The following is a 26,430-nucleotide window of genomic DNA, read 5'->3' on the forward strand; positions in this document are numbered from 1 at the left end:
ACGGTTCTTCAGTGTCATGAAGAAAGTAGTGCTCAGTCTGAACTTTCAGAGTTGTGTTTCTTTTAAGCTGTCCTGTTAATGGTGAAGAAACAAATGTAGATTGTATATTTTGCATTACCGTTGTATCTCATGATTAATATCAAAAGTTTAAGGTGTTCTTGTTCTTAGCCCATAAATACATTTATAATGAAAATCCAGGAATAAAACACATCTAAAAACAACATCTATGTAAAAGCCTTTTATTTTACAAAAAAAGATTTAGGCCAGTGAGCATTCGAAGGACCTCAACAACGACAATTTACCCAACAAAAAGTAATAATAGAAAAAAAGAAAAAAGGAGGAGATGTACGATTTACAGAAATAAAAACGAACGGACAGAAAGGGACCCCCATCCCCCCCTCAGAGTCTCTGCGTCCCTGGATTAAACTCCGGGGATCTATTTCTTGGCGTACGTGATCTTCATGGCGCAGGTGGCTGTGATCCTGAAGCCCTGCAGCGCGTCTTTAGCCACGCCGGCCTGGTTTTCACTCTCAAACTCCACGAAGGAGATGTCGTGTTTCCCCGGGACGAGTCGCACCTCTTTGAAACCGGGAAACCTGCGGAGGAAGAAAAACACAGTCAGCACACACACACAATAAATGTCTGACAAGCTGCCGTTACGAGACAGGCCTACTCATCATTCCCAGGGTCAGAAAGTAAACACGAAGAAGCAGCTTTCAGGTTTTATTAGAGCAGTCACTCTTCCCCGGGTTTTTACCATGAATGGCATGGCAGTAAAAAGGCAAAGAAAGTGGCTGCATGTATGTCAGTAAGAACCATAGCTAATCGATGCAACATTAAAGCTGTACTCATTTGCTTTAGGTGTTTTGAAGTTGCACAGGAGTGATAGAAGGCAGACTCCACTGTCGGAACAGATCGAGCTCTCAGTGTGATAGCAGCAGAGATAATACACCCTGTGTAAAGCACATTATAGAGAGGGGAATCACAGAGGCTGACAGCTGCTGACGTCATGCCAATAATTCAGGAATTATGTAATAATAAAGTATAAAACCCTCTGATTTATCTTACCAGTTTGTCATACATGTCTTTATTACAACACCACATGTTTATTTGATTTATCTCCCCCAAATATATAGCTAAATACTAGTATTGTTAACTTGTGATTGAGTCATTGCTTATTATTTTTAAATCGATGGACACCACTTTCTTTTATGCTCCAAGGATGTGGAGTAAAGGACCTTCCAGAGTTTTAAAAAATGTTTTATTTGAGGTTGAAAACCTTTTTTCTTTGCAAATGCTTTTCCAGAGGTCATTCAACAACATAGTATCATTATACCTCTCCACCTCTTGCAGCAACAACTGGAATATCTAATGTTTACCGTCTATCTCTTTTATGATTTGTCTTTTCTGTTTAGGTAATTTAAATGTCCATGTTTGTTAATGCCTATTTAAAGTACGTTGCCTTTATAAACTAACCATAACCACAAAACACAGACACTCTTTCTGTAAAGCCAGGCGCCTGGCACTCACTGGTTGAACAGCATGGAGAGCATCATCTCGTTGGTCTCTTCAGGCAGGTTGTTGAGGAACAGGATGTAGTTTGGAGGATTATCCGCCACCTGAGAACACAAGAGAGATCGTGTGTTAGGAGTGCGGAACAGATCAACTAAACATAGGGAAGATTTCCATTTATAACATTCACTTTTTCTGTCATAGAGTAGCGGATTAGGACAGACTTGGGACTCAGGCCCTGTTTACACGGAGACGAAAACGAACCTTAGTCGATATTAAAAAAGTCTTCCGTCCACACGCAATCGGTTCAAGAAACGTGTCCGTTCACACGAGACCACCCGACCCGCTGTAGTACATATGCCGGGCCTGTAAGTGGCGCTGTACTTCTGCCACAATATACACCAAAAGCAGCGAATAAGACCTCCCGAGCATGGCTGCCCTTCTGTCTATTCTCCGCGGTGGATTTAGCAACATGTAGTTCATGTGGTGCTCCATGTCCACTTGTTGCTGATGGTTGTCGTAGAGGAGCTGTAGATTTTGGACTAACATCTGTATCATGGCCAGTAGCGTCTGGAGCACGAAAGCAACCCTGTGATCCGCCGTTGTTGTTGGCGAAACACATCCAATGACACGGGTGACGCGGGGGTGAGCAGGTGAGGAGAGGCGGGGCTATGGCGTCATCGTTATCAGGAAATGATCGTATAGGGCGTACACACGGAGCCGTTTGGCCCCCCCAGAGCTTTTCGTCCGCAGTCCTACCCACCTTGGGAGTCGTTATCACAGCGCTATCGAATCCGCATTTCCGTGTCGGCCTCGTGTGAACGAACCGTCTATACCTGGGGTTTTCAAAGTGTGGGATGGTGAGCCTCCCCTCAAGAGAACATAAGAACAGCCGCACCCCCCCTCCCAATTATTATTGCTATTATTATTATTGTTGTTGTTGCTATAATGCAGGGGTATTCAATTGCATTTCAAAGAGGTCCAGTAAGAGAAAATGTCATTAAATGCTCTGTTTTTGCAGTCTACCTTCCACCATTTGAAATTACTCCCGACTGTTTCTCTCTTCTTGTCTCTCGTCTCTGTTTGAATCTATCGTGCTGACTCACTGACTGCCCTGATTTGATTGGCTGAGTAGCGTCACCTCCTTAAAACATTAACTTTTTTAAACCTTTTTATCTTTATGTTTTAAACATATTGTATAAAACTCCCCCACAACTTGGACTATTCCTTTCACCCCTCTAGAATAAGCCCGAATGGTCTCAACCATATTGCATCAGTGACGTGCACTTGTTGTTATAACAAGATCGCAAGGACACTGGTAGCGATCGGACAATTGAGTGTTGTTCAGTTTGTGTGTTGTGGAACATGCGTGTCTGTGCACGAAAATATACCACATACCCAATTACAATTGCATGTTCAATTCACTACCCTGGAAGTTAATGAAGTTGTTAAAGTTGGAACAGACTGTGGACAGTCGTTCTTCCTCGCATGTCAGTCGCCGACACCTTCTTACAGAGGACAGGCAAATCTAGCTGCAGCACTACTCGTATATTGTCGCACGCCGTGTTGTCAACACATTTTTTTTTTAACATTTTCAACATCGTGGATACATCCTTACATGCTCCCGGCAACACACTGAACGTCAACTTAGCCTCCTTCTTACACTCACCCCTACTTTAGTGGGAACAATGAGTCAGCGTCTTTGATGGACACAGGAATAACCGCTGATCATCCTCTGGCTGCAGCCTTGACCGGCACTTGCTTTTGATCTAAGTCAGGGGTCTCCAACCTCTCTTCACCTGAGAGCTACTTTGAAAAAAGGAAAGTGGCCAAGAGCTACTTGCATCACATCGCTTACTTATTCACATAGCCCTCATCAGTTGAATTAAGCTATACTTTTGTACACCTGTGAAATTGCAATACCTAAAGCTTATCACAAATCGTAACTTCACATCCAGGTCCAAGAAAATGAAAATGTCTCACATATTATTATGGCCCACATCGTGAGTACATCACTGAGAATTCACATTCATGTCCTGAATCACCACCTGACAAGCATCCTGCACTTATGGTCAAATAAGTGCATTCACTCTTTTGTACAGTCAGTGAGATGAATGGCACTGCAGGAGTCCACCATCGAGGTGTATGCTGGAATGCACTTAGGTTCACTCTAATAGAGGCATTTAAATGTTCATCAGTCAGTCTTGTTCTGCATTTAGATTTCATGACAGAAAAAGCTGCTTCACAAAGGTCTGTAGAACAGAACCAAAAAAAGCAGACTTGTTCAGTGCTGCTCGGTGATGTTCTTATAGTTCTCTGGGTCTACAAGGCTCCAGCAATGTTGTGAGTTTTGCTGAGACTTAAGCTAAACATGATTTTGGAGATTTATAACCTCCATCTTCACAGGATCGACACTGAACAGTTCAGCCATCTTTTTCATCTTCTTCGCCTTGACATGAGATTATAAACCATAATAAATCAACCGTATAGGTCTAGCCTCCATATATCTGTGTGTGACATTGTTCCATCCTCAAAAACAAAAAACTAATGCTTCTGCAGTCTAGCTGCAGCTTCTAGCAACGGTCTTCTGTTAAAGAAAGGACACTGAATGTCCTGAATGTGGCATCACTAACATGACTTGAGTCTGAACACAGCAGACAACAGCATTATAAAAACAAAAATAGTGCATGTGGGTGCACACTCACATTCTCGGTCTTACTGTTACATTAATCCCATGAATGTATGAGACTAAGTTAGCTTCATCATCTCAATCAGTGATTAAGTGAATAATAAAGTTTCTATCGGGTCACTGTCAGCCTGTCACTCATTATTTTCAGGGAGGGGGCGGGGCTTGGAGGAACGGAGAGGAGACGGTGATCGCGGAAGCTTTCCTCCTGCCTTCACACAAGTATTTATCAACTGAAAATAGCAAGAGGACATTCATACTCTGCAATCCAAGACTTGATTAAATCCACCAAAAACCTGACATGACGATAACGAGTGTTTTTCAAAAAACACAAATCCCTCCCCGTGTGTCTCTGAGCCGCAGCGACAGGGCCTGATTCAGAGCAGGTAATTCTGCTGTTGGTTCTGGACTGGTGCTGCTGGAGAAAGCAGACTGGTACGTGTGTGGTGTCGCTGTGCCGCTGCTACGTCTGTTCCTTGATCTCTGCGTCACCGACCAATTTGATATGTGTGACAGAAACAATTCTAAAATAAAAAAACTTTATTATCCAGCCGCGGCTGAAAAATCAAGAAGCAACCTTACTACGCTATAATCGATAATCGAGCTACTGAAAAGCTGATCGACGTGTTGGAGAGCCCTGATCCAAGTCAATGCGGAAAACCCGCACTCACACAGGTAGGTGGAGGCGAAGGGAATGAGCACTTTTACAGCCTCCTTGGCGAGGGGGGGGAACTCGGTCTCCACAGACAGCCAAAAGTGGGCATGTGTCACTTTACTCGTCATTTTTTTCTCACGCTGCGCCTCCCCTGAAGCTCTCTGGCGCCCCCCAGGGGAGGCGCACTGCACATTACACTTTAAAAACCTCTGGTCTATACGATAGAGAACTGTAGCGGATACAACCTGTTCCGTCTCCGTGTAAACGGGGCCACAGTTCACAAAAGACACTTCAGAAATGATATGCAGCTTTAAAAATAACGCAAATGTCACGTTTAAAAAAGTATCTTTTCACACAGACTGCAAAATCATACGAGGCTCAAACTGTTCAAATGGGTGAAAAAGTTGTCAAAATCAGTAATAAGTTCTCAATTGGCGAGAAAACTCATTTACATTTTCAGTTATAAAGTGTCAACTAGTCCAACATTTCTCTGCTTTATTTCAACAATAGTCTAACATGATCCTGGATTATTTGTTCAAACTCGAATAAGCCAATTAGCTTGTGTTCCTGTCAGCTTACCTGTGCCGAACCGGAGTGTGGAGGAGATGTTGATCCCTGCAAACAAGAAACAAACAGTCAACAACATGAAGACTAGCATCAGAGTTTTGGGTTTGCGTGCATATTAAAAGAATAGCGTGCTTTCAGAAGGAATAATACTCTAAAATCTAAAACTACAGACATTAGCCACCTAACACTTACGAGTCAACGGATCTGTAAAACTGAGTTTCTCCACAAAGAGTCATGCAAAAATAACCACTCATACATTTTGGGAAATAAGTCAATCAGCTTGAAAAACAGGGTTTTTTCACCAATGTTTTTCAATGACCTTTATCTAATTTTCCATGACCAAATAAATGACTCAGCTGTACCTCTGAAAATGGTTTATTTTAACATGGAACAGGAAAATAAGGTCTGCAACATGTCGTGTCCATCTAAAACAAATCAAATAGTAGGCTTGCTAGCTTCCACACGCTAAAGCAACTAAAATCTCTCACCAGCAAAATACCTCGACAGTTAAATTACATTTTAAGTTTCATTACTATACAGTATTTATTATCATTATAGTATTACTATTTCGGCGATTAGCTAAAATATTAATTATATTTGATGCAACTTTAGTTACATTTCCAAAACTTTGGGGAAAATATTGTTTTCCATAACTTTCCCAGGGCCTGGAATGACGTCGGTAAGAAGTCATATTTTAAGATAGATAATGTAGCCAGATCTTCTCATCAGAAAGTTATTACAGATGGGCAGCAGTTCAGTCTTCTGCAAATGTTCACCACCTCCTCCCCCAAACTATTTCCTGGAATTTTAGGGTGTGTGCTGAAGATTGTTCTCTCGTGTTTATACGGCTATCTAACGTCTCCTGATTTATTCTGCAGAGAGGTGACTGATCCCAAACACTCTGACGTGGTGCATCTCTCCTCCACACGAAAAAAGAACGAGAAACAAACAGCTTTTGGAAACATTTCTTCCAGTTGTCTCTCATGTCCCCTGTTTTTTTTTATTACAGTCGCTAAGTGACAGTAATGTGTGAAGTTCGGTGATCCAGCTTTCACCAGTTCCCAGCTGCGGAGGAACAGCGCGTCTCGTGGGTGGAGGGCTGCTGGAGTTTTTGCATCTGACCTTAAATAGCTTTGAGATAGTGTTTTTGTTATGAAGCCGGGTAAAACAAAGGGTTTCCCATATTTTTGTACGGCTTGAAAATACACCGCACAACTCTTCCCCCAAGAAAACCCTGAATTTTACGAGTTATAGATTTTATATTTTATCTCTAAAGGATCACCATCAACTTCCGATGCCGCTCATGATATTCACAAAGTATCCAAAATGTGCTCCACGTTGTCGAATTACTTTTTACTTGTTACCCAAGTAACATTTTGAATTAAGAAGTTTTACTTGTAATGTTTTTTTTAATGTGTTATTAGTACTTTAACCGAGGTAAAGGATCTTCTGCCGTCACTCCTGACTTGCTGCTAAGTTTGAAATATTTGAAAACAAAACTCAATCCCGCTTTCAAATAAATAAAACCGTGACTTACTGCCGGTTTCTTTAGCATGCTGGTTGGTGGCTCCTGAGGCTTCTTCTTCTTATCCTTCTTTTTATCCTTGTCGCCAAACGTGCCTCTCGCCTTGGCGATGACCTCCGAGTCGGTCTTTGCGTACTGTATCCTCTGGAAAACAAAATGAATCCAGTCATTAAAGCCCAGAGCCCTTTCAGAGCGGGGAAACATGTCAAGGGTTCTGATATCATATACATTCTTGCAGCTGTTGTAGCAACATGCGCTCAACTTTGTTATGTTTCATTAAAGGTCCCCTATTATACTGTTTTTCATCAATATATTACAGGTCTCAGACATATGCAAACATGTATCTGAAGTGTTTGGCTCCAAACACCAAACACATCATGGCAGCATTACCCATAATCCCCTCTGTGTCAGTCCCGTTTCCAAAGTGCTGATTCTCTGTCTGTTACTTTAGATGAAAATAAGGAGCCCCTCCCCACGCCCCTCAGAGAGAGATTTGTGGCGCGTTTCCACTGCAGGCCTCGCTCGGTTTGGTTAGGCCTTATTAGGCCCGGCTCACTTTAATGCTGCGCTTCCATTACGGTTTAGGAACTGGGGTAGTTACTATAGTAACGCAGTGTAGGCGGAGCCGTGACGTCATCTTCAATAAAAGCCCCAGAAAAACAACACAGCCGTTAGCTGTTAGCACTCAGAGCTCACAGCTCCTCATATCTGTTCAGAAACTAGACAAAAGTTAAACAAGTACAAATCACAGACTGCCTGTGTCATGGTGAAGTCACTTCGGCATCATTTTGAAACGTGTATTACAATTAAATCACGGTCAAATGTGTTCATCTTGTTGTAGTTGTAGCTCCCTTGCCAGCGATTCTCTCTCTCGTTTAGCATACTCAGCCAGACTCATCCTGGTTGTTCCTGGCCCTCGAACCACGATTTAGTCGGGCTAGAAAAACTGTGAATTAGGACCAGCTAGCCGGTACTAGGCCAAGTGGAAACGCAACCAAAAACGGGCCCCGCACGGCTCGGCACGCTTAAAGCGAGCTACCCGCTGCAGTGGAAACGCGCCATTGGTTAAAAAGAACACAATGGTGCTCTCGGAGGAGATTCAGGTGATAACACATCGTTATGACATCATAAAGTGGCCAAAATCTGATCAGCTCATATTCAGACAGGTTTTTACTAGAGCCGGGATTAATTAGAGGCTTTGTAATTAACTAATCGAAATTAATCGCATTTTTAATCAAATATACATATTTGACCTGAGAACAGTGAGAAGCCATTTTCACATGGATTTGACTCTAAGTGGTCTACAGTCGAGTGCAATCCAGTGAGCTGGTTATTTTCTCAGACGTGGATTTACCTGGCCCTGAAACCAGTCATCTGGTTGAGTGTGGGTTGGGTCAGGGTGTGGTTCCTTGCACTCGGAGTCAGGCTAACGTCCACGCTAGCGGCTACATGCTTTGCATTTAGGTGATACTTTAGGCTTGATGTGCTGCGGTGATATGCAAATTCTTTTTTGCATAGTTTGCACACAACCGTGCTCTTATCGACGCTTCCATCCGTCCGTTTTTTAAAACAACATTTCCCATCCACGGGGCCGACCAAAGCGGTCTCATCAGCTTGTTCGTTCATGTTTGACTATTGTTCACCGTGGTTTGTTGTTGTTTGAAGTCCCATGCTGAAGTCATGAACGTTAGTTGGTGCTCCAGTATAATCGGTACGCCTGAAACTCATCCAGTGAGAAACGTTCCGCTGTGCAAAAATAAGTGCGATTAAAGTGCGATTAAAATGCGTTAATTTTTTTAAAGCGTTAAAGTCCCGGCCCTAGTTTTTACATAAATGGATCAAAAAGAGAGAGAATCTTTGTTCCTGAAACTTTCAGAGTCTCTTTACACAGAGGGGGGGGGAAATGTTTTGGATTTTGCATAATAGGTGACCTTTAAGGTACACAAGAACCATGATAAAGTTGTCTGAAAACATATGAAAACATGACTGAATGCAGTCAGAGTATCACTTAAAGAGAGAACACTGGCCATCAGGCGATGTGTGTGAGGACACGGCAAACACAGCATCATTATTCCTACCATGGGTTTGTTGTAGAAGGGGAAGCCCTGAAGTTGCCTCAGTGCGTTGGTGGCGGCTGCGAGCTCTTTGAAGACGACGAAGGCCTGACCCCTCATCTTCATGGTCTTCATCGCCACGATATCGACGATCTGACCGAACTGAGAGAAGAGCGCGTAGAGCGACCGCTGCATCTCTAAAGGAGGAAGAGGAGAAGAGACAGAGTTTCACACAAAAGCTCATGTGTGACTGCAACAACACAACCATTACATGAGTTTAGTTTCCATAGAGACAAAGCTTTAGTGACAATGTCCAGACTTCTTTGCATCAGCATAACATGGTAGATACTTTCTTCAGACTCATCATAGATTTTGTAAGTATATATGACACCGAAAAGTAACAAGGAACTTCAGGTTCAAAGTGTCAAAGCACTTCTTTGAGTTTGGTTTTATTTTAGTTTACAGGTTATTACGAATTCACATTTTAAGCCATAAAGTGAGAATTAGCAGTAACTTACCTTCTTTCTTGACTTTATCATTTATATTGTTGATGTAGATCGTGTGGTTTGGTCGGATATCCATGGTGGTGTCTGACAAAACAGCAGGAGAGGATGTTAAAGTCTGCACATCCATATCTGAAGCCTAACAACACTACTGATGAAAGGGGGAATCTTCCTTCCCTTATTTAACACCATTTGAACAGATACAAAAACAGTACAATTGGAAATGGATTTGAGGAACTGATCAACGTCTTACTGTCACACATACAGTATACCCACATAGTGTGATTTAGACTCTGCATTTAACCCAACCTAGTATAAGGATGCAAGGAGATAACTCTCGGTGGTCCCACAAAAAGAAGGAACAAATAATCTAAAGTCTAAAATCTGCACACTCAGTTTCTATGCTGATTTCTTCTGTTCTTATTGAAGGGTTGCTCAGGGACGTTTGTGTTTTCTGTCCTTTACATTGTCAGTCTGGTTGCACAGTTGTACAGTTTCTTGTTCTCCATGTATAAATAAATAATAATAAATAATAGATTTAATTTGTTAGCGCTTTTACAGGTGCTCAGAAACGCTTTACAGATATAGTGAAGAGAAAAGAAAAGGAAGGAACAACAAATAAATATATAGTTAAAGTCAAATAATACAAAAACAATCACACATTAAAAGCCAGATTGAAGAGGTGAGAAACCAAAACCATCATACAATTAAAATCAATTTAATATGATTTTCTACAACCTAACATCGTGAAAACCACAGGAACATAAGGTAGTCCTCTTAAACATCTGATTGTATCAAAAATCATCTGTAGTTGCAGAATACTACACACTTAATGCAACTGTCACCACCAATGCTAATGACATATAAAACATGTCCAGAAAGTCTTAATAAACATGTGTTATCCTACAAATCACAAATAAGGAGCTGCTGACAGAAGCTATAATGCACAACTATCAAAGGTATCATTTAATTTCCATTTTCAAGAGTTTTTAACGTTTTAAATCAGGCCATCTGCGTAGCTGAAGCTAATATTAGCATACGTTAGCTCAACGCAAGCTACATCCATTCATAAGGGAAGGCTAGCAGCAGTTAGCTATGTGTTTAGCTAGCTGACCAGTGTGATCACCGATACAAACATAATCCATAGACAAGTATTAACTGGATAGGGGATCTGGTAAAATGTAGAAACAGATATGAATAAAGGAAAGATGTGTAAATATTAAACTCACCTCCTCACCACACTGCTCACATGTAACAGGAAGCTGCTGCTCGCGCCGATAACAGAGAGCGCTGGTTTAACCTGATTTAATATGTAGTGCCCCCTCAGGCCGGGAGGAGAACTACAGGCAGCATTTATAACGTTTCACATGATGATCATTCATAAATGTGTGGGTAAATACCATACATTGTAGTAAATGGAGAGGAGTCTAGCCCTCATTTCCCTGTTTCATAAATGATTTCAAGTCCTTTGTTCTGTCCCTTAGAAAAATACAATCTTGTAACCGGTCGATAAAGATTTACAATGACATTTCCAAATGGTTATTATTTTAAGTAAGCTTAATGCCTCTTAAATGCATTTTTCTTTCCCCTGGTTATTATTGGATGTATTATTTATTGTGAATGAATGCCATTGTAATGTCCTTTTTTCTTTGCACTTGTGTTGATAACTTGATGATATCCTAACCAAGCTTTTGTAAGTTCTAAATATGTTAAATACAAAAAATCCTAATGGGGAAATTTCCTGCCATATAATCTCGACGAGAAATATGCTTATGAAAAACAGTTCAGTAAGAATAGAAGAAATCAGTGTGAAATTGATAGCAAAAAAGTGTTTGCCTATTTAAATAGGAACAGTCACCTTGAAAAAAATGCCAGGTATTTTTCGAGATACCAATAAATTATTCAAGAAAGCTTATCACTATAATAACTTCTGACATCTTTATTATCAAAAGGCTACGTTTTCAAATTGTTTTGAGAATGGGCTTCCAGTGGTTTTAAGAAACTATAAGTACGCCTATTACTCGAGTACTTAAGTACAGTTTTGAGGTAGGTATTTTTGCCACTTTCCATTACTATTTAGAGGTAAATATTGTATTTTTACCCCACTACATAGGTGTAGTTACTTTGCAGATATGAATGACAAACAATAATCAACACTTTAACAAGACTGTAGTTATATCTGGATTAAATTCACATTTTTCCCAGCAGTAGATCAAGTAATTAAAACTAGCTGCAATTTACCAGCTTTGATATATGAGTACATCAATAATTATAATGAACACATTTATATAGATTATTCTTAAATGGGTCAATCTGCACAATGACTACTTTTGCTTTGGTAGTATATTTTGATGCTCATACTTATGTAATTCTACTTGAGTAACATTTTTAATGCAGGACTTTTAATTGAGATAGAATATTCCTACACTCTGGTACTTCTACTTTTACTTAAGTACAATATTTGAGTACTTCTTCCACCTCAATTCTGAAAGGCTTTTCATGTTCTTAACATTTGATCAAACTTCCAGCTGTGTTTTTGTCCTCTCCCGGCTTCCGTACAGATGTTGTGTTTTCATCAGCTGATGCTTGCCTTTTACTCCGCTGCTTTTTGTCATATGAAAGCTAATAAGCTAAACTAACAGTGACCATGGATGTGAGCCCGGTTCACACGGGGACGGTGTAGCAGTATATATGCTATACTATAACACCTGTCCACGGTGGCTTCCCTCTTCTCCTCACCAATATCTGTGTAATTTCTACATTGTCTGTGCAGTCAGCCGGTTATCTTTGCGACTTTTGCCCTCTTTATCCCGCTGAGGCTCATGCTAGTGGGTTAGCCTGCTAGCTAATTAGCTCGAAGCTTTGCATTGTGAGGCTAACTAACAATCTGGATTTAACGGACATGAGAGATGGCATCTGTTCGGGTGGCTGTCCGGGTGAGACCCATGAACAGGAGGTGAGTTAAGGACAATAATAACGTTGTTTAACATCATATGCCATGTTTCTGAAGATAAAATGGCATAATATCGTTATTTGTGTTATGCTAACTGACAGATGTAGCCGTTGGGAGAATGTAACTGGCATGAATGGACTCAGGAATTCAATTTCACTACGTTTTTAAAGGTTATTATAATAGTGAAGCTATTGTTATTTAACCTTAAGTCCTTAAGATTCAGATTCACAGTGTCACCAGGTCTTTATTCAGTGATTTAAACAAAGGTTGAGAGCATATGTACTCCTGCTTGTCCATGGGAGGCAGAGCAGGTGCAGCTGTGTGATTATTATCAGAATCAGAATAGCTTTTTGAGTCCCAGAGAGGGAAATAGTTCGAGCAAAGAGATAGTACTTGTAGATAACAAATATACTGTATTTTTAACGTAGAAAGTAATGAAGTAGCTGCAGAATGATGGGGGTGCAGATCCTCTTCTTCAAGTACTAATAGCAAACTGAATAGTATAACATCTGCCTTCAAAGCCTTCCTTAAGTAAAAGTGTATCACCAGGGAAATGTGCTTAAAGTATACAAATTCAAATGTTTTCTGTCAGTGTCGAACCATGATATATTATGTTTTTGGATTAATATTACTGCAGCATTGAAGTATATGTTGCATTTCACTGCTATATATGTTTATTGTTGTAACAATTTAAGCTTCTGAATATGCTGTTGGGTACTTTCATCTACAGCAATGCATTCATCTAAAATATCATCATATGTTTGTGTTGCTGTCCTGTCACATCGATGTGTTTCTATAAGAAGTCTCAGAAAAACAGCCCTAGTTTGCTTAAGAAGTAGGAACATTTTATCATCCCAATTACCCCCGAATTCACGGTATTTGACCCATTAAGCTACACAAATGATTGTGTATTTAAATGCATCCACATTTCAAACAATACAGAAAAAGACTGCCCAACATATCCCTGTGAGAAAACGATGTTTAATACTCTGGTCTGAGTTAACCTCCATTATAATGAGAGCTAACAGTGTTGCGTAATGTGTTCAGTTCTTTTGTCACTCTCCAAGATAACAGACAGGTTGCTTCATTAGCTGCTGCTGTCTAAACTTACAGAAGTCTAATGTTCAAACACTTTTAAACCGAAAGTGAGGACTTGAAATGTGTTTCTGCTTCAATATAAAGGACGTTGTTGAGCCTGAGGACAAACCAGGGTGGAGACATAAGTGTATACACGACTAAACAAACATGTCGCCCTGCTGATACAATTAATGTTTAGTCATGTGGATAATGTATTGATGTTAACCTAGTTTGTCTGTGAACATTAGACTGTCACAACATCTGGGACTGTGAGAAGTACATTTTAAATGGCGGTTAAGAGACAGGGAAACATCCATTAGGGCTGGATCAGAAAGAAGTGTGTATAAAATAGGGCTGCTCGATTATGGCAAAAATCATAATCTCGATTATTTGGGTCAATAATTGTAATTGCGATTATTCATTGACTTTGAAAAGATCCATTTATTGGAGAAAACAAATGTGAACAGTATGTTTTTAACAGTTGATTACCCTGAACTTTAAATATAATTCAACTGAAAAACCAAAAAAATAAATAATCATTTTATTTCGATTACGTTTTTTTCGTTATCGTTGCAAGTCATAATCGTAATCGTGATTTAGAATACGATTAATTGAGCAGCCCTAGTATAACATAATTTACAGGACATGTACTGCTGCCCTTACAGTTTGGAAAAAGGTTTTATTAGCTGTTAAGCTATTATAAGACTTATTTATGTACTTTAACTAGGGCTGCTCAATTAATCGTATTTTAATCACATTTACGATTTTGGATTGCAACGATTATGAAAACAACATAATCGAAATAAAACGATTATTTTAATTTAATTAAAACGTTTTTTTATTGGTTTTTCAGTTGAATTATACTTAAAGTTCAGGGTAATCAACTGTTAAAAACATACTGTTCACATTTTTTTTTCACTAAATGGATGTTTTCAAAGAAAATGGATAATCGTTTTTAATAATCGTGATATCAATTATTACATTACATTACATTGCATATAGCTGACGCTTTTATCCAAAGCGACTTACAATAAGTACATTCGACCAGGAAGACACAACCTTGAAGAAAACAGAATCATATAAGTACATCAGGTTTCATAGAGCCAAGTATTTCAAGTGCTACTCAACTGGCTATAGATAAGCCAGGCCTTTATTAGTATATAAGTGCTCCGTTAGCAGTTCTTGTTAGTAATTATTGACTAAAATAATCGAGATTATGATTTTTGCCATAATCGAGCAGCCCTAACTTTAACACATCAAATAAAGAAGTATAGACATAAACATAGATTTGTTTTATACTGTGTTTCTGTGAGTGACGAAGATTTTCACAATTGGCATAACTTGTGTATTTTATATGTACGATTCAAATATTATGACTCTAGTTTTTGAAGTCGCTTTCACTGTATTATTTATAACAGGAAATTAAGGAAATAAAGATGTCGCTGAAAACAAAGACACATTTGATATATAACTATATAAAATTGAACAAGTATAAACATATACATAATTTACTTACTTTACTAATATTTATCTTATAATATGCATTTCAATTGTCATCATATTAGACGTTTTTTGTATTTTTGGAGTGAGGAAGACAGGACGTTTAATATCAAAGTGTAATCAAGATCATTTAAGATGTAATGATGATGATTACAATGATATTGAAACAATGCAACAACACATTAACAACCTCGCAGAATCAGCAATATCTTACTTTGAGATACTTTTCAAAGAAACACAAAAAAACAACATACGATCAAATGTTTTCCAAAAGATGCTGTGGATGCTGACGCGATGAATTTGGAAAATAATAATAATCTCCCCTGTGTTTATATCATAAAATAAGCAATGTTTTTATTTGATATTTTGCAGCTACATAACTGACATTGTTCTTTTACAGGGAAAAGGACTTGACCGCAAAATGCATTATCAAGATGGAAGGGAACAAAACCTCCATCACCAACCTGAAGGTACTTTTTAATGTATTTATTTAATTGAATTGCCTCTGTGTCTTAAAATATGCTATACAAATACACTAACCTGAACCAACACAAGAATACGCTGTTAAAACAAGAAGTTATTTAGGCTGAAAATTAACACATTTTAGCTGAAGCTGTGTTTTTATTTAAGCATTTCTTGTTCTCCAAAGATCCCCGATGGTACCGCTGGTGAAGTGTTGAGGGATCGAATTAAAACCTTCACATACGACTTCTCCTACGACTCCATGGACTCTAAGAGCTCCCCATTCGTCTCCCAGGAAAAGGTAAATACTAATACCCACAGCTTTTTATTTTATATTTTGTATAAATATGTGCTGCTGTGTTTTTAAACCTGTAAATGTACGGCATGAAATCGAAACATAGATGGTACTTCTGACATAAAACACTTATCCCATTACTAAATATCCTATCTTACGGTATGTGGTAATAAAGCTGGAAGTAAAAGTACAGCCTATAATAACATGTATAATATCTAATACCAGAGGTGGGAAGTAGTGGAGTACAAATACTTTGTTACTGTACTTAAGTACATTTTTCTGGTATCAGTACTTTACTTCACTACTTATTTTTCTGACGACTTTTTACTTTGACTTCTTACATTTTGAACACAAATACCTGTACTTTCTACTTCTTACATTTTGAACCCAAATACCTGAACTTTCTACTTCTCACATGTTGAACACAAATATCTGTACTTTCTACTTCTTACATGTTGAACACAAATACCTGTACTTTTACCAGAATATTTTTAAACACGAGTATCTGTACTTCTACTTGAGTAAAGGATGTGTGTACTTTTGCCCTCTGTCTAATACAGCTTGACAAACCTTGTCTTTTTGGATTCTTTTTAGTAACAAAGTCGGACATGTCCCTCTACAGCTCTGCAGCATCAGTAATGCGTCTGAAACCTGTTATATTATCTCACGCCCCCGTCAGCTTGGCGACAGAAGCCTTAAAGAGCTCTAAGCAGAAATAAAAACTCACATTTTCTCCACAGGTGTTCAAAGATCTGGGCTCTGACGTGCTGAGGGCGGCGTTTGAAGGATACAACGCCTGCGTGTTCGCCTACGGTCAGACCGGCTCGGGGAAGTCCTACACCATGATGGGAAATCCTGTGAGTTGCTTTTTACAGCTTTTTCGTTCTCCTTACCGCTCAAAACAGTGGGATTACTATTTATGTACCTTTGGTTAACAGTAACTTAAAACTTAAACTTAAAATCAGCTGCTGTCTAGAGAAAATGATGAGTTAGGCAAATATGCAAAGAAACACAATATCGATATAAAGTCTTTTAAGATCTTCGTGTAATGCTTGCAAGCATGACGACTCGCTCAGAGTGCGTCCTGCTCTGTGTGTGACAGAAACTCTTATAGGGACACAGCAAAGATCATTTACATGACAACACAACAACATGTGGTCCAGGTGCTCGCCCTATGACAGTAGGCAAAACTCACAGCCTACAAAGAACAATTGGGTGTCACAGCTAACCCCCAAGAGCAGTGGTTCCCAACCTGGGGGGCGCCAAAGATCGCAGACGGGGCGCCAGGCCTCAGAGGATTTGAGGTCAAATATCATCTTTAGACTTTTTTTTTTTTTTACATATAATTGTAAGGCAATACATGATTGTCACTAAAAGCCTTGTCTCTACATTACAATAAAATATACACAATAATTGATTAATTCATTTGAATAAAAATTCAAGTTAGTATTAAAGGCATAAAAAGACAGAAATGTATAATTCTTTCTTTAATAGAAATGTTTCTTCTGCCCGTAAAGTGTCCAAACCAGGCTTGTCTGGATAAGCGCATTTTTAAAACATAGTCATCGTCCATGCCGGTTTCAGTTGGATGATTTGTCACAGTTGCTCCGATCAGATCGGTGTCCTCCATTTTGTAGATTATTTACGACTTTTGAATCCACATAAACACAACGGAAAAATTCAGCTTACTTTGAGAATGTGTTTTAAACAGTTTAATCCTTTTGTGAATTGTTTCCACTTCCGCGCCGTCCTTTCATTTCTTCATTCAGCGGGAATCCAAATGAATTAATCCTGAGTCCAATAACCATCAAAGTCGCTCCAATAGTGCTCCTTGATTACGCTTTCATCCTCCTTTAACAACATACTTCACATTCATCCAGTTTGCGACAGCAGTTGTAGCATTTTGAGACTTTTAAACTTGAATTACCGCTGTTGTTGTTGTTGTGTACACACACACACACACACGCACACACACACACACACACACACACACACACACACACACACGGGGGGGGGGGCGCAACTTCCAACAGGAGTCATTTGGGGGGGGCTCTTGGGAAAAGAGGTTGGGAGCCCCTGCCCTAGAGCACATTTCTTCCTGACCCCCTGGGCCCTGGCCTTCCTGTAGTGTCATAAAACCCTTTGTGAACACATCTGTTACTACACATACATGTACGTGCCATTCCCAAGATACAGCAGTTACATTTCATTAGCATCACACTGTATTAAGCTTTAATACCATAATTGCCATAACACTTCGCACACCTGTTTATTATAATGGCTGTAAAGAACCATGTTGTGTACAAGGAGGCGCTATACAAATACAATGCATTATTATTATTATTCAATACAGTTTTGATCAACGACTTAAATACACTATTGTTGCATGTACAGTATAGGGGCGTGTGGCACAGTGGGTTAGTGTGCTGGTGTTGGGATCAGGGGGGCACAGGTCAACATGTTTATCCTCCTCATGGTGGAAAATGTGGTTGAGGAGATTTTGCAGAAACTAAATCTCACATTTATTTGAATGGATGTTTCCAAATGTCTCTGGTTTTCAGCCTGTAGTCGTTTGGCTGTGTGTTTGATATTGCAGGATCTCACTGACGTATTTTCGTTTGTGTGTGTTGTTGTTGTTGTTGTTTTAGGGAGACGCAGGTCTGATCCCGAGGTTCTGTGAAGGTTTGTTCACTCGTATCGCTGCGACCACTCGATGGGATGAAGCTTCATTTCGTGCAGAAGTCAGGTGAGGCCAGCTTATTGCAGAGTAGGCTTTCAGCTCAAAACTATTTGCTTTGGTAATATTGGTGCGACATATAGTCAAATGAAATGAAATTATGAAACTTAAATGCAGAATAGATAGAGATCTAAAATATACAATTGGGTAAAATGCTAAATATACCAACACTATTGTTAATTAAAAAGAAAGCAGTATAGCAAATGTAACTCTCATGAAGCACAGGGGCCAAGTCTTTGAACTCATCTTTTATAAATGACATTTTCGATATTGCTGTGAAAGAACTTAATCATCACGTCCAACAGTTTCAGCTCTTGAGTTTCATCCTCAGTTTGATCGATAACCGCGTCCCCTATCTTTCCTCTTGCTCTCAAACAGAATGATTGACAGGCAGCAGGTGGCATATTCAACTAGCATCAGGAAGGAGTCATTTTCAGGATGAAACGCTTTGTCTTTGAGGCTAAAAATACACCATCACAAAAACAGAGAGAAACAACTCTAGGTAAATTGGGAAATGTCTTCCTTTTGGTTTATCTCCTCAGCTACCTGGAGATCTACAACGAGAGGGTGAGAGACCTTCTGAGGAGGAAGTCCACTCAGACCTACAACCTGAGAGTCAGGGAGCACCCCAAGGACGGCCCGTATGTAGAAGGTGAGACTTCAGAGCAAGGCTAGAAAGTGCAGTCAAATGTTCTTGTTGCTAGTTTTCAGTTAGTTATTTAGTGAGTACGAGTTAGTCTTTTTTTATTTTTTGTACAACAATGTCATTTCTACGCTTTCTGTAGTCTGGTTTCAGGTCAGTTTTATAGTCTGGGAAGTTAAAGTGAATATCTCAGGATGGTATTTTGTTCTCACAGCAGTTTAAAATGATGTTATTTTTTAGATTCAAGGCTTTTATTGTCATGTGTGCATACTTGCTACAGTGTAGTTTTGACAATGAAAATCTGAGGTCACAGGCGCCTCCAACAGAGCAACACAATAATACAGATAAAATAGTGCAAGTCCATCCATCGATTGGAATATTGATATATTGTAGAATTGTATCTTACAGTCTTTAAATTGAGTAGGAATATTCAATCTGTGTGCAAGTAGCTAGCTGCTAAACATGTCGTTGTGTTGCCTTTGGTTCATGTGTCTTCTTCTGTCTCAGATCTGTCCAAACACCTGGTGCAGAACTACAGCGACGTGGAGGAGCTGATGGAGGCCGGAAACATCAACCGCACCACCGCCAGCACGAGCATGAACGACGTCAGCAGCCGCTCGCACGCCATCTTCACCATCAACTTCACACAGGTCAGGAACTATGAACAGACTCCGGAGACTAAATCATTTCCCTACAGAGGGTTAGTTTCTCTGTGGAGCCAACTGGACACCACAGACTGACACTGAGAACAACTCGGTCATCAAACGACAGCATAGAACAGTTTGAAGAAGTCTGGAGCAGGTGGTAGAACGTAGGCGAGTAATGTAACCATCCTACAATCACATTTAGAAAAAACCCAACTTATTTTGTGGTCAGTGAAAACTAACGCAGCAGAAAATGACACATCATTCATCAACATTTCCTTAAACTGACATCTTGTTTGTATTTGACTGAAAGTATAGATAATAACTAGTCTTTGTCCAAAGGTATTAACAGTTTCAAACATTCAAAAATAATTCAAACTGATTTCAACTAAGGTTTTTAACAGTTTTTAGCCCCCCAAAAAATGTGAGATTTTAAATGACCACATTTTAGACTAATGCCCTCTCTGTCTTTTGTTCAGGCTAAGTTTGATTCAGAGATGCCCAGTGAGACGGTCAGTAAGATCCACCTGGTGGACCTGGCCGGCAGCGAGCGAGCCGACGCCACGGGAGCCACGGGCGTCCGACTGAAGGAGGGAGGAAACATCAACAAGTCCCTCGTCACCCTGGGCAACGTCATCTCCGCTCTCGGTCAGGAACAGAACATTCTCTCAAATCAGTTTTGAAACTTTCATCTGTAACACTTTATATTAAGGTACACTTATTCACCATCAATTAGTTGTTAATCAACATATTGGAGACAAACTACTAGCTTATATGTTATGAACAAGACTTCACTTTAGAATAGGGAACATATTCTGAGTTAGAAATTCCACATTCTCTGTTATTTTGACATAATTAACACTTTTAGTTTCATGTCGTGTTACATAAGAATATACCATATGTGTTTAATGTTATTATGAGAGAATGGCTATTCTTGTGGTACTGCTACTGCATATTGAGCATTAAGACCAAACTCATGTACAACAACGTCCTTACTTACAATAAATAAGCACTAATTAGAGGGTTATTGAGGAAAACTCTTAACTAATTGCCTTTTACTGGGAGAATATGGTCATGTAGAATAAGGCATTAATACGTGTTTTATAATGACTAATAAAGAGCCAATATACTGCTAATATGCATGTAAATCAACAACTAGTTGATGGTGAATATATTTACCTTAAAGGTCCCATGTCATGGCCATTTCTACTGATCATAATTCCATTGTTGAGGTCTGCTAGAATAGATTTACATTGTGCAATTTTCCAAACTCACATTGGTTTCTCACAGCATCTCTGTAAAGTATGTGTATTCACTCTCTGTCCTACACGGCTTGTTGGAGCTCCTTCTGATTGGTCAGCTCGCCCACTCTGTCCTGATGAGTCCACCACCGTTACAGCTGAACATCAGTGTTCATGTGTTACAATGGCGTTTGTTAGCAACCAGGAAATAATACCAGTAAGGACAAACAGATGAGAATGCTGCGTGGGGTCTGGGTGCCGTGTTGGCGGGACGTTGCGGGGCTCGCTGCTCCGCCCTGTGAGGCTCGAGGAGCGGACAGTGTGAGCTGGGTTAGTGGTGTCGTTTCCTGGTTGCTGCGAGGGGTCTGCGAGACACCTCGGAGCTCAGCCTGAGCACACACACACACTCGTAGCCTGGCTGTGTGTTTGTGTGTGTGCTCAGGCTGAGTTTCGCTGCGTTTAGCTGAGAAATCCGCAGAGCTGCGGCTGAGAAAGATGAGGCTGACTGAGTGTGTGTGTGTGTGAGGAAGTCTTCCTCACACACACGCCGTTATGTCAGTTAGCCCCTACGACTCAGGAAGAAAAAAATGGACAAATAAAAATGTCCAACGAGGCGTTCTGGGGCAGCACAGACGGGTCTTTTCTGTGTTAGAGTTTTACTCGCTACAGGGTGTACTTTGAGGGTTTGTGTCTCTGCAGACCGTTTGCATGCAGAAAAACCTTCATAACACAAGGGGACGGGTAATAACCGGAAAATCACGACATGGACCTTTGATATATAGAATTACCCTTTCATCCGTCTGTTTTTATTTTGTGATGTTTGCCGAGTTGCTGACTGATTAAAGGATCCGTTTGTGTTGCAGCGGACATGTCTCAGGACGGAGGGAACACCAACCTGAAGAAGAAGGCGGTGTTTGTTCCCTACAGAGACTCGGTGCTCACCTGGCTGCTCAAAGACAGCCTGGGCGGAAACTCCAAAACCATCATGATCGCCAGTGAGACACAATCCTTTAATAACACACTGTGGCGGCTCCATTCCCAGTTCAGTGCGAGTCGCCGAGAGGCTAAGCCTGGCTTTAGACTGCGACGCGTTTCAATGAGAAAGTACATACTGAAGTAACATAGGTTGAAGATATATATATTTTCACATCCCCCCCTTCCCCCCCCCACTCCCATTGGTCCCCGGGCGCTGTATAGCTGCCCACTGCTCCTAGTGTTAGACTCCTGGCACTGGGATGGGTTAAATGCAGAGAACACATGTCACTGTGCTCTGCATGTGTGGCCATTACAGAGGGTTTCATCCTAATTCTATTCTACAACACAAAGCAGAACAGCTCAGACATGACACGTACGGTACGTAGAGAAGAATAGGAAATAAAAAAACACTGCATAATGTAGGGGTCCCCAACCTCTACTATAGAGAATAGTAGAGGTTGAGGCAACAACAAAATTAAGTTAGATAGTAATAATGATCAAAAATAAATAGACGAATCCAGATGACAGGGTTACAGGAAAACACAAAAACAGTCAAATCCATAGTGACCAATATAGTCCAAGTAAGGGAGCCAAACTCTCTCGAAAGCGTCCAAGGTAGAAGATATCTAATAAACAAAATCAAAACACACACGAGCTCACCCTCTGTCACCCGCACCCGACATGAATCAGGTGACCTCTATACACAAAGCACACCTATGTGACGATTGCCGTAAGTGCTCAACAAATACAAATAAAAGTGACGTAAACAAATAATAATAATACAAATAATAAACTCAGGCTCAGTAGCATTTTGGCTCCTACACACACAAATGATCTGATGTCACTTTAAATGTCTTGTTGCAGACGTTTCCCCCGCCGATGTGAACTACGGAGAGACGCTGAGCACGCTGCGCTACGCTAACCGAGCCAAGAACATCATCAACAAACCCACCATCAACGAGGACTGCAACGTGCGGCTGATCAGGGAACTGCGAAATGAGATCGCCCGCCTGAAGGCTCTGCTGGTTCAGGGCAACCAGGTAAACAAACACTGCCAGATGCACACACCCTGGATCTGTTTCTGACTGCAGGGAGGTTTGTGTTTGTTCTGCGCGCGCGTGCGCAGAAGGTCCAGTTGTGATAGACACAGTTCGCCACTGAGTTATGACAATGAAAATCTGAGGTCACCGGCTCCTCCAACAGAGCAACACAATAAAACAGATACAATAGTACAAGTAAATAAAATTGAATATGATAGAAACAGAATATGGTAGAAGCTGTGCAGATGAAGCAGGACAGCTGGTCCACAGAAGAAAATCAATGGCTTGTCAATTTATTGTAGCATTTTGTATTCTGAAAATGCCATATACAGCTTCTCAAGTGTATATATATTCCTTTTCTCCGTTTCATCTCACATTAAACTGATTATTTTTGGCCTGTGGAAAAAAACAAGACTTTTTTAAGGACTTTTGACTCTGAGAAAATAGGATGGACATGTTTTGAAATGTTCTAACGTTTTCTTTACCCAATTATTATTCAAACAAATAATCGGCACAGATGAATCGATAATGGAAATAAGGATCCTTCGCAGCCATAGTAGAGGGAAAGTGGCGATTCATTAAAAACAGCTCGTTATTTCTCAGAATGTTTGGTTTTATTTTGAATCTGCTCTGAACTTTTTCATAATGTTATGCTTTGTGTGAAATATGCGACTAGTTTGAACAGTTATGATCATTGTATGTCGTGTTTTGAACTGTGTGTGTCTGTGCGTCAGATTGCTCTCCTGGACTCGCCCACTGCTCTCAGCATGGAGGAGAAACTGCACCAGAATGAAGCCCGAGTGAGTCTTATCTTTCTCATCAATGTGCACAAAGTGTGGCGACTCCTGTACTGTTTGTGTTGATCTTTGCTCTTCTGAGGAGTTTAACACCTGTTACCGAGTGGTTTCTGTTCAGTCGTCATGGTTTCTTTGTGTGTGCAGGTGTTGGAGCTGACGAAAGAGTGGACCAACAAGTGGAACGAGACGCAGAACATTCTCAAGGTGACTTTGTTCATCACTCGTGTTTCTCATGCTCGCTGCGTGGACTGTCGCGTTGCAATATGTTTAAATGACCTCTGCTGATGTTTGCTTGAAGAAAAGAAAACCTGGTTGTACTTTGCACTTCGTATTATTTGTATATTCAATTCCAATTTTTATTTTGCTCTTGAATTGTCACCTAAAAGGACTTTTCCTTCACCAAAAACCTCTCTTTTGTGCAAAACTTAGATTGTTTTGTGAAATTATATCTGAGGTTTTACTTTGAGTTCAAGTCTCAAACTCAAATGCCTTTCATCAACGCACATTATTTGCAAAATAGGAATATTATTTTTGCACATTTTACATTATTTTGTCAATATTTTGCACATTATATCCTTGTTATATTATTGTTAATTTAATATGTAATTCATTGTTTATTTTTATTTCAATTTGACATGGATGATTCTCTTGGAGTACCGTACTTTTCGGACTATAAAGCGCACCTGCATATAAGCCGCAGCAGCTACATTGTCCGTCTGTCTCGCTCTCGTTCTGTCTCTCGGTTCCACTTTTACTTTGGCGCGCTACCTGTCTCACTCTTTTCCGGCCTCCAGCTTTTCCTGCTGGAGCCCGCCGCTTAAAGGTGGCGGGCGCGGACCGGTCCTAGAGCCCATAGAGTTAAAGGTGGTTAATTGTACCTGTAAAATCCATAGATTTAGGAGGTTCCCTAGTGGCCGGTAGCTGAACACAAAAAATGGGGAAAAAGTCGCGGCTTATAGTCCGAAAAGTACAGTACATGTTTCTGTTTCCATGATTCAGAACTCCTTGTATGTGCAAAGCTACTTGACGCTAACCTGTGTGTGTGCGGTGTGTCCAGGAGGAGACTCTGGCTCTGAGGAAGGAGGGCATCGGCGTGGTGCTGGACTCGGAGCTGCCTCACCTCATCGGCATCGACGACGACCTCCTCAGTACCGGCATCATCCTGTACCATCTGAAGGTCAGAAGTCGCTTCTCCTGGAGCACAGAGGCCCACATGATCTATTTATGATATGTAACTAAGTGTTGTCTACCTGGTGCACACTACTCTTATATCTGGTTTGAGGAAAGTCTTCATCAAGGTTTTAAAAGAAAAAAACTGAACGAATGTTAACGACAAACACATCCTGAAACATTTTAACTTTAATTTTCAGTCAAAGTCAACTTTATTGTGAATCTTCCAGGTTGTGTGCACAGACGGCGAGATCGTAATACCGTCTCCCACAATCCGGAATACAAAAACAAATATATATAAAATATGTGTGCAAATATGTCTATCCCATATATACACAATCAACAGACACATTTTTACATATGCACACATTAAGACATACATAAAAACACAACAATCAATATATACAAAATAACAGTCACTTCAATACTTTGAGAATGTGCTTTAGTACAAGATTGTCCAGAGCAGCGTATTTCATCTCGTAATCTGAAATGTCACATCAGAGTCTCCATAATGACTTTAGCTTTGCAGATGGAGTGTCTTTGAGTGTGTGCCTTAGTGTCTTTCAATGCCGACTGGCTTTTAAACTTCTCTGTGTTTGTCCTTCTGCTTCCTCAGGAGGGACGGACCTATGTGGGCAGAGAGGACGCGTCCACGGAGCAGGACATCAGTGAGTTGGTCACATGAGCCTGTTCTCTTTTAACAAGCTGTAAGAGAACATGTACAGATTAACAAACAAGGTATCTCTGTATTTAATTTCACTGGAGACGTGTGCTGTATGTGCGCCACGGAAACAAAGGAAATCAGGGCAAAGAGACGTGTAAATACATTCCCACTCCAACTATGGTCACATGTTTGGACATTAGATAAACGACATTTAATATACTAGTTGTCATTATATATAGATTCAAACAATGTGCTTCCTTTCATGCCAGAAGTAGTTTGATATCTGACGGAGAAACTCATGTAATAAAACATGACAGTTAAAAAACGCTTCTATCTATCTATCTATCTATCTATCTATCTATCTATCCATCCATCCATCCATCCATCTATCTATCTATCTATCTATCCATCTATCTACCTATCCATCTATCTATCTATCTATCTATCCATCTATCTATCTATCTATCTATCTATCTATCTATCTACCTATCCATCTATCTATCTATCTATCTATCTATCTATCCATCCATCCATCCATCCATCTATCTATCTATCTATCTATCTACCTATCCATCTATCTATCTATCTATCTACCTATCCATCTATCTATCTATCTATCTATCTATCTATCCATCCATCCATCCATCCATCTATCTATCTATCTATCTATCTATCTATCTATCTATCTATCTATCTATCGACATATTTTCCCCAAGAAGACTGAACCTAA

General features: G+C 40.1%; 2 protein-coding genes across 7 annotated transcripts in view; one reads left to right on the forward strand and one right to left on the reverse strand.

The window, feature by feature from the left end:
* Positions 1–223: 223 nt before the first annotated feature.
* On the reverse strand, positions 224–10,812 carry snrpb2 (small nuclear ribonucleoprotein polypeptide B2). Its single transcript, XM_034088505.1, has 7 exons — positions 10,732–10,812; positions 9,518–9,589; positions 9,024–9,196; positions 6,958–7,089; positions 5,433–5,468; positions 1,531–1,619; positions 224–596 (listed from the first exon to the last, which is right to left on the reverse strand). Exons 2-7 carry the CDS (start codon positions 9,579–9,581, stop codon positions 437–439), a joined length of 654 nt encoding a protein of 217 aa, XP_033944396.1. The 5' UTR covers positions 9,582–9,589; positions 10,732–10,812; the 3' UTR covers positions 224–436.
* A 1,252-nt stretch (positions 10,813–12,064) lies between these two features.
* Positions 12,065–26,430, forward strand: part of kif16ba (kinesin family member 16Ba) — a 55,971-nt gene continuing 41,605 nt past the window's right edge. For all 6 annotated transcript variants that reach the window (XM_034088221.1, XM_034088227.1, XM_034088235.1 and 3 more), the window contains exons 1-14: positions 12,065–12,458; positions 15,433–15,502; positions 15,682–15,795; positions 16,530–16,646; positions 18,438–18,535; positions 19,069–19,178; positions 19,677–19,819; positions 20,293–20,461; positions 21,918–22,049; positions 22,894–23,069; positions 23,804–23,869; positions 24,011–24,070; positions 24,924–25,043; positions 25,653–25,704. In XM_034088221.1, the coding sequence (XP_033944112.1) occupies positions 12,412–12,458; positions 15,433–15,502; positions 15,682–15,795; positions 16,530–16,646; positions 18,438–18,535; positions 19,069–19,178; positions 19,677–19,819; positions 20,293–20,461; positions 21,918–22,049; positions 22,894–23,069; positions 23,804–23,869; positions 24,011–24,070; positions 24,924–25,043; positions 25,653–25,704 (1,474 nt within the window). In that variant the 5' untranslated portion in view covers positions 12,065–12,411. The remainder of the gene's footprint in view (positions 12,459–15,432; positions 15,503–15,681; positions 15,796–16,529; positions 16,647–18,437; positions 18,536–19,068; positions 19,179–19,676; positions 19,820–20,292; positions 20,462–21,917; positions 22,050–22,893; positions 23,070–23,803; positions 23,870–24,010; positions 24,071–24,923; positions 25,044–25,652; positions 25,705–26,430) is intronic.

The sequence above is a fragment of the Pseudochaenichthys georgianus genome, chromosome 1 (genome assembly GCF_902827115.2).
Source record: "Pseudochaenichthys georgianus chromosome 1, fPseGeo1.2, whole genome shotgun sequence".
Lineage (NCBI taxonomy): Eukaryota > Metazoa > Chordata > Actinopteri > Perciformes > Channichthyidae > Pseudochaenichthys > Pseudochaenichthys georgianus.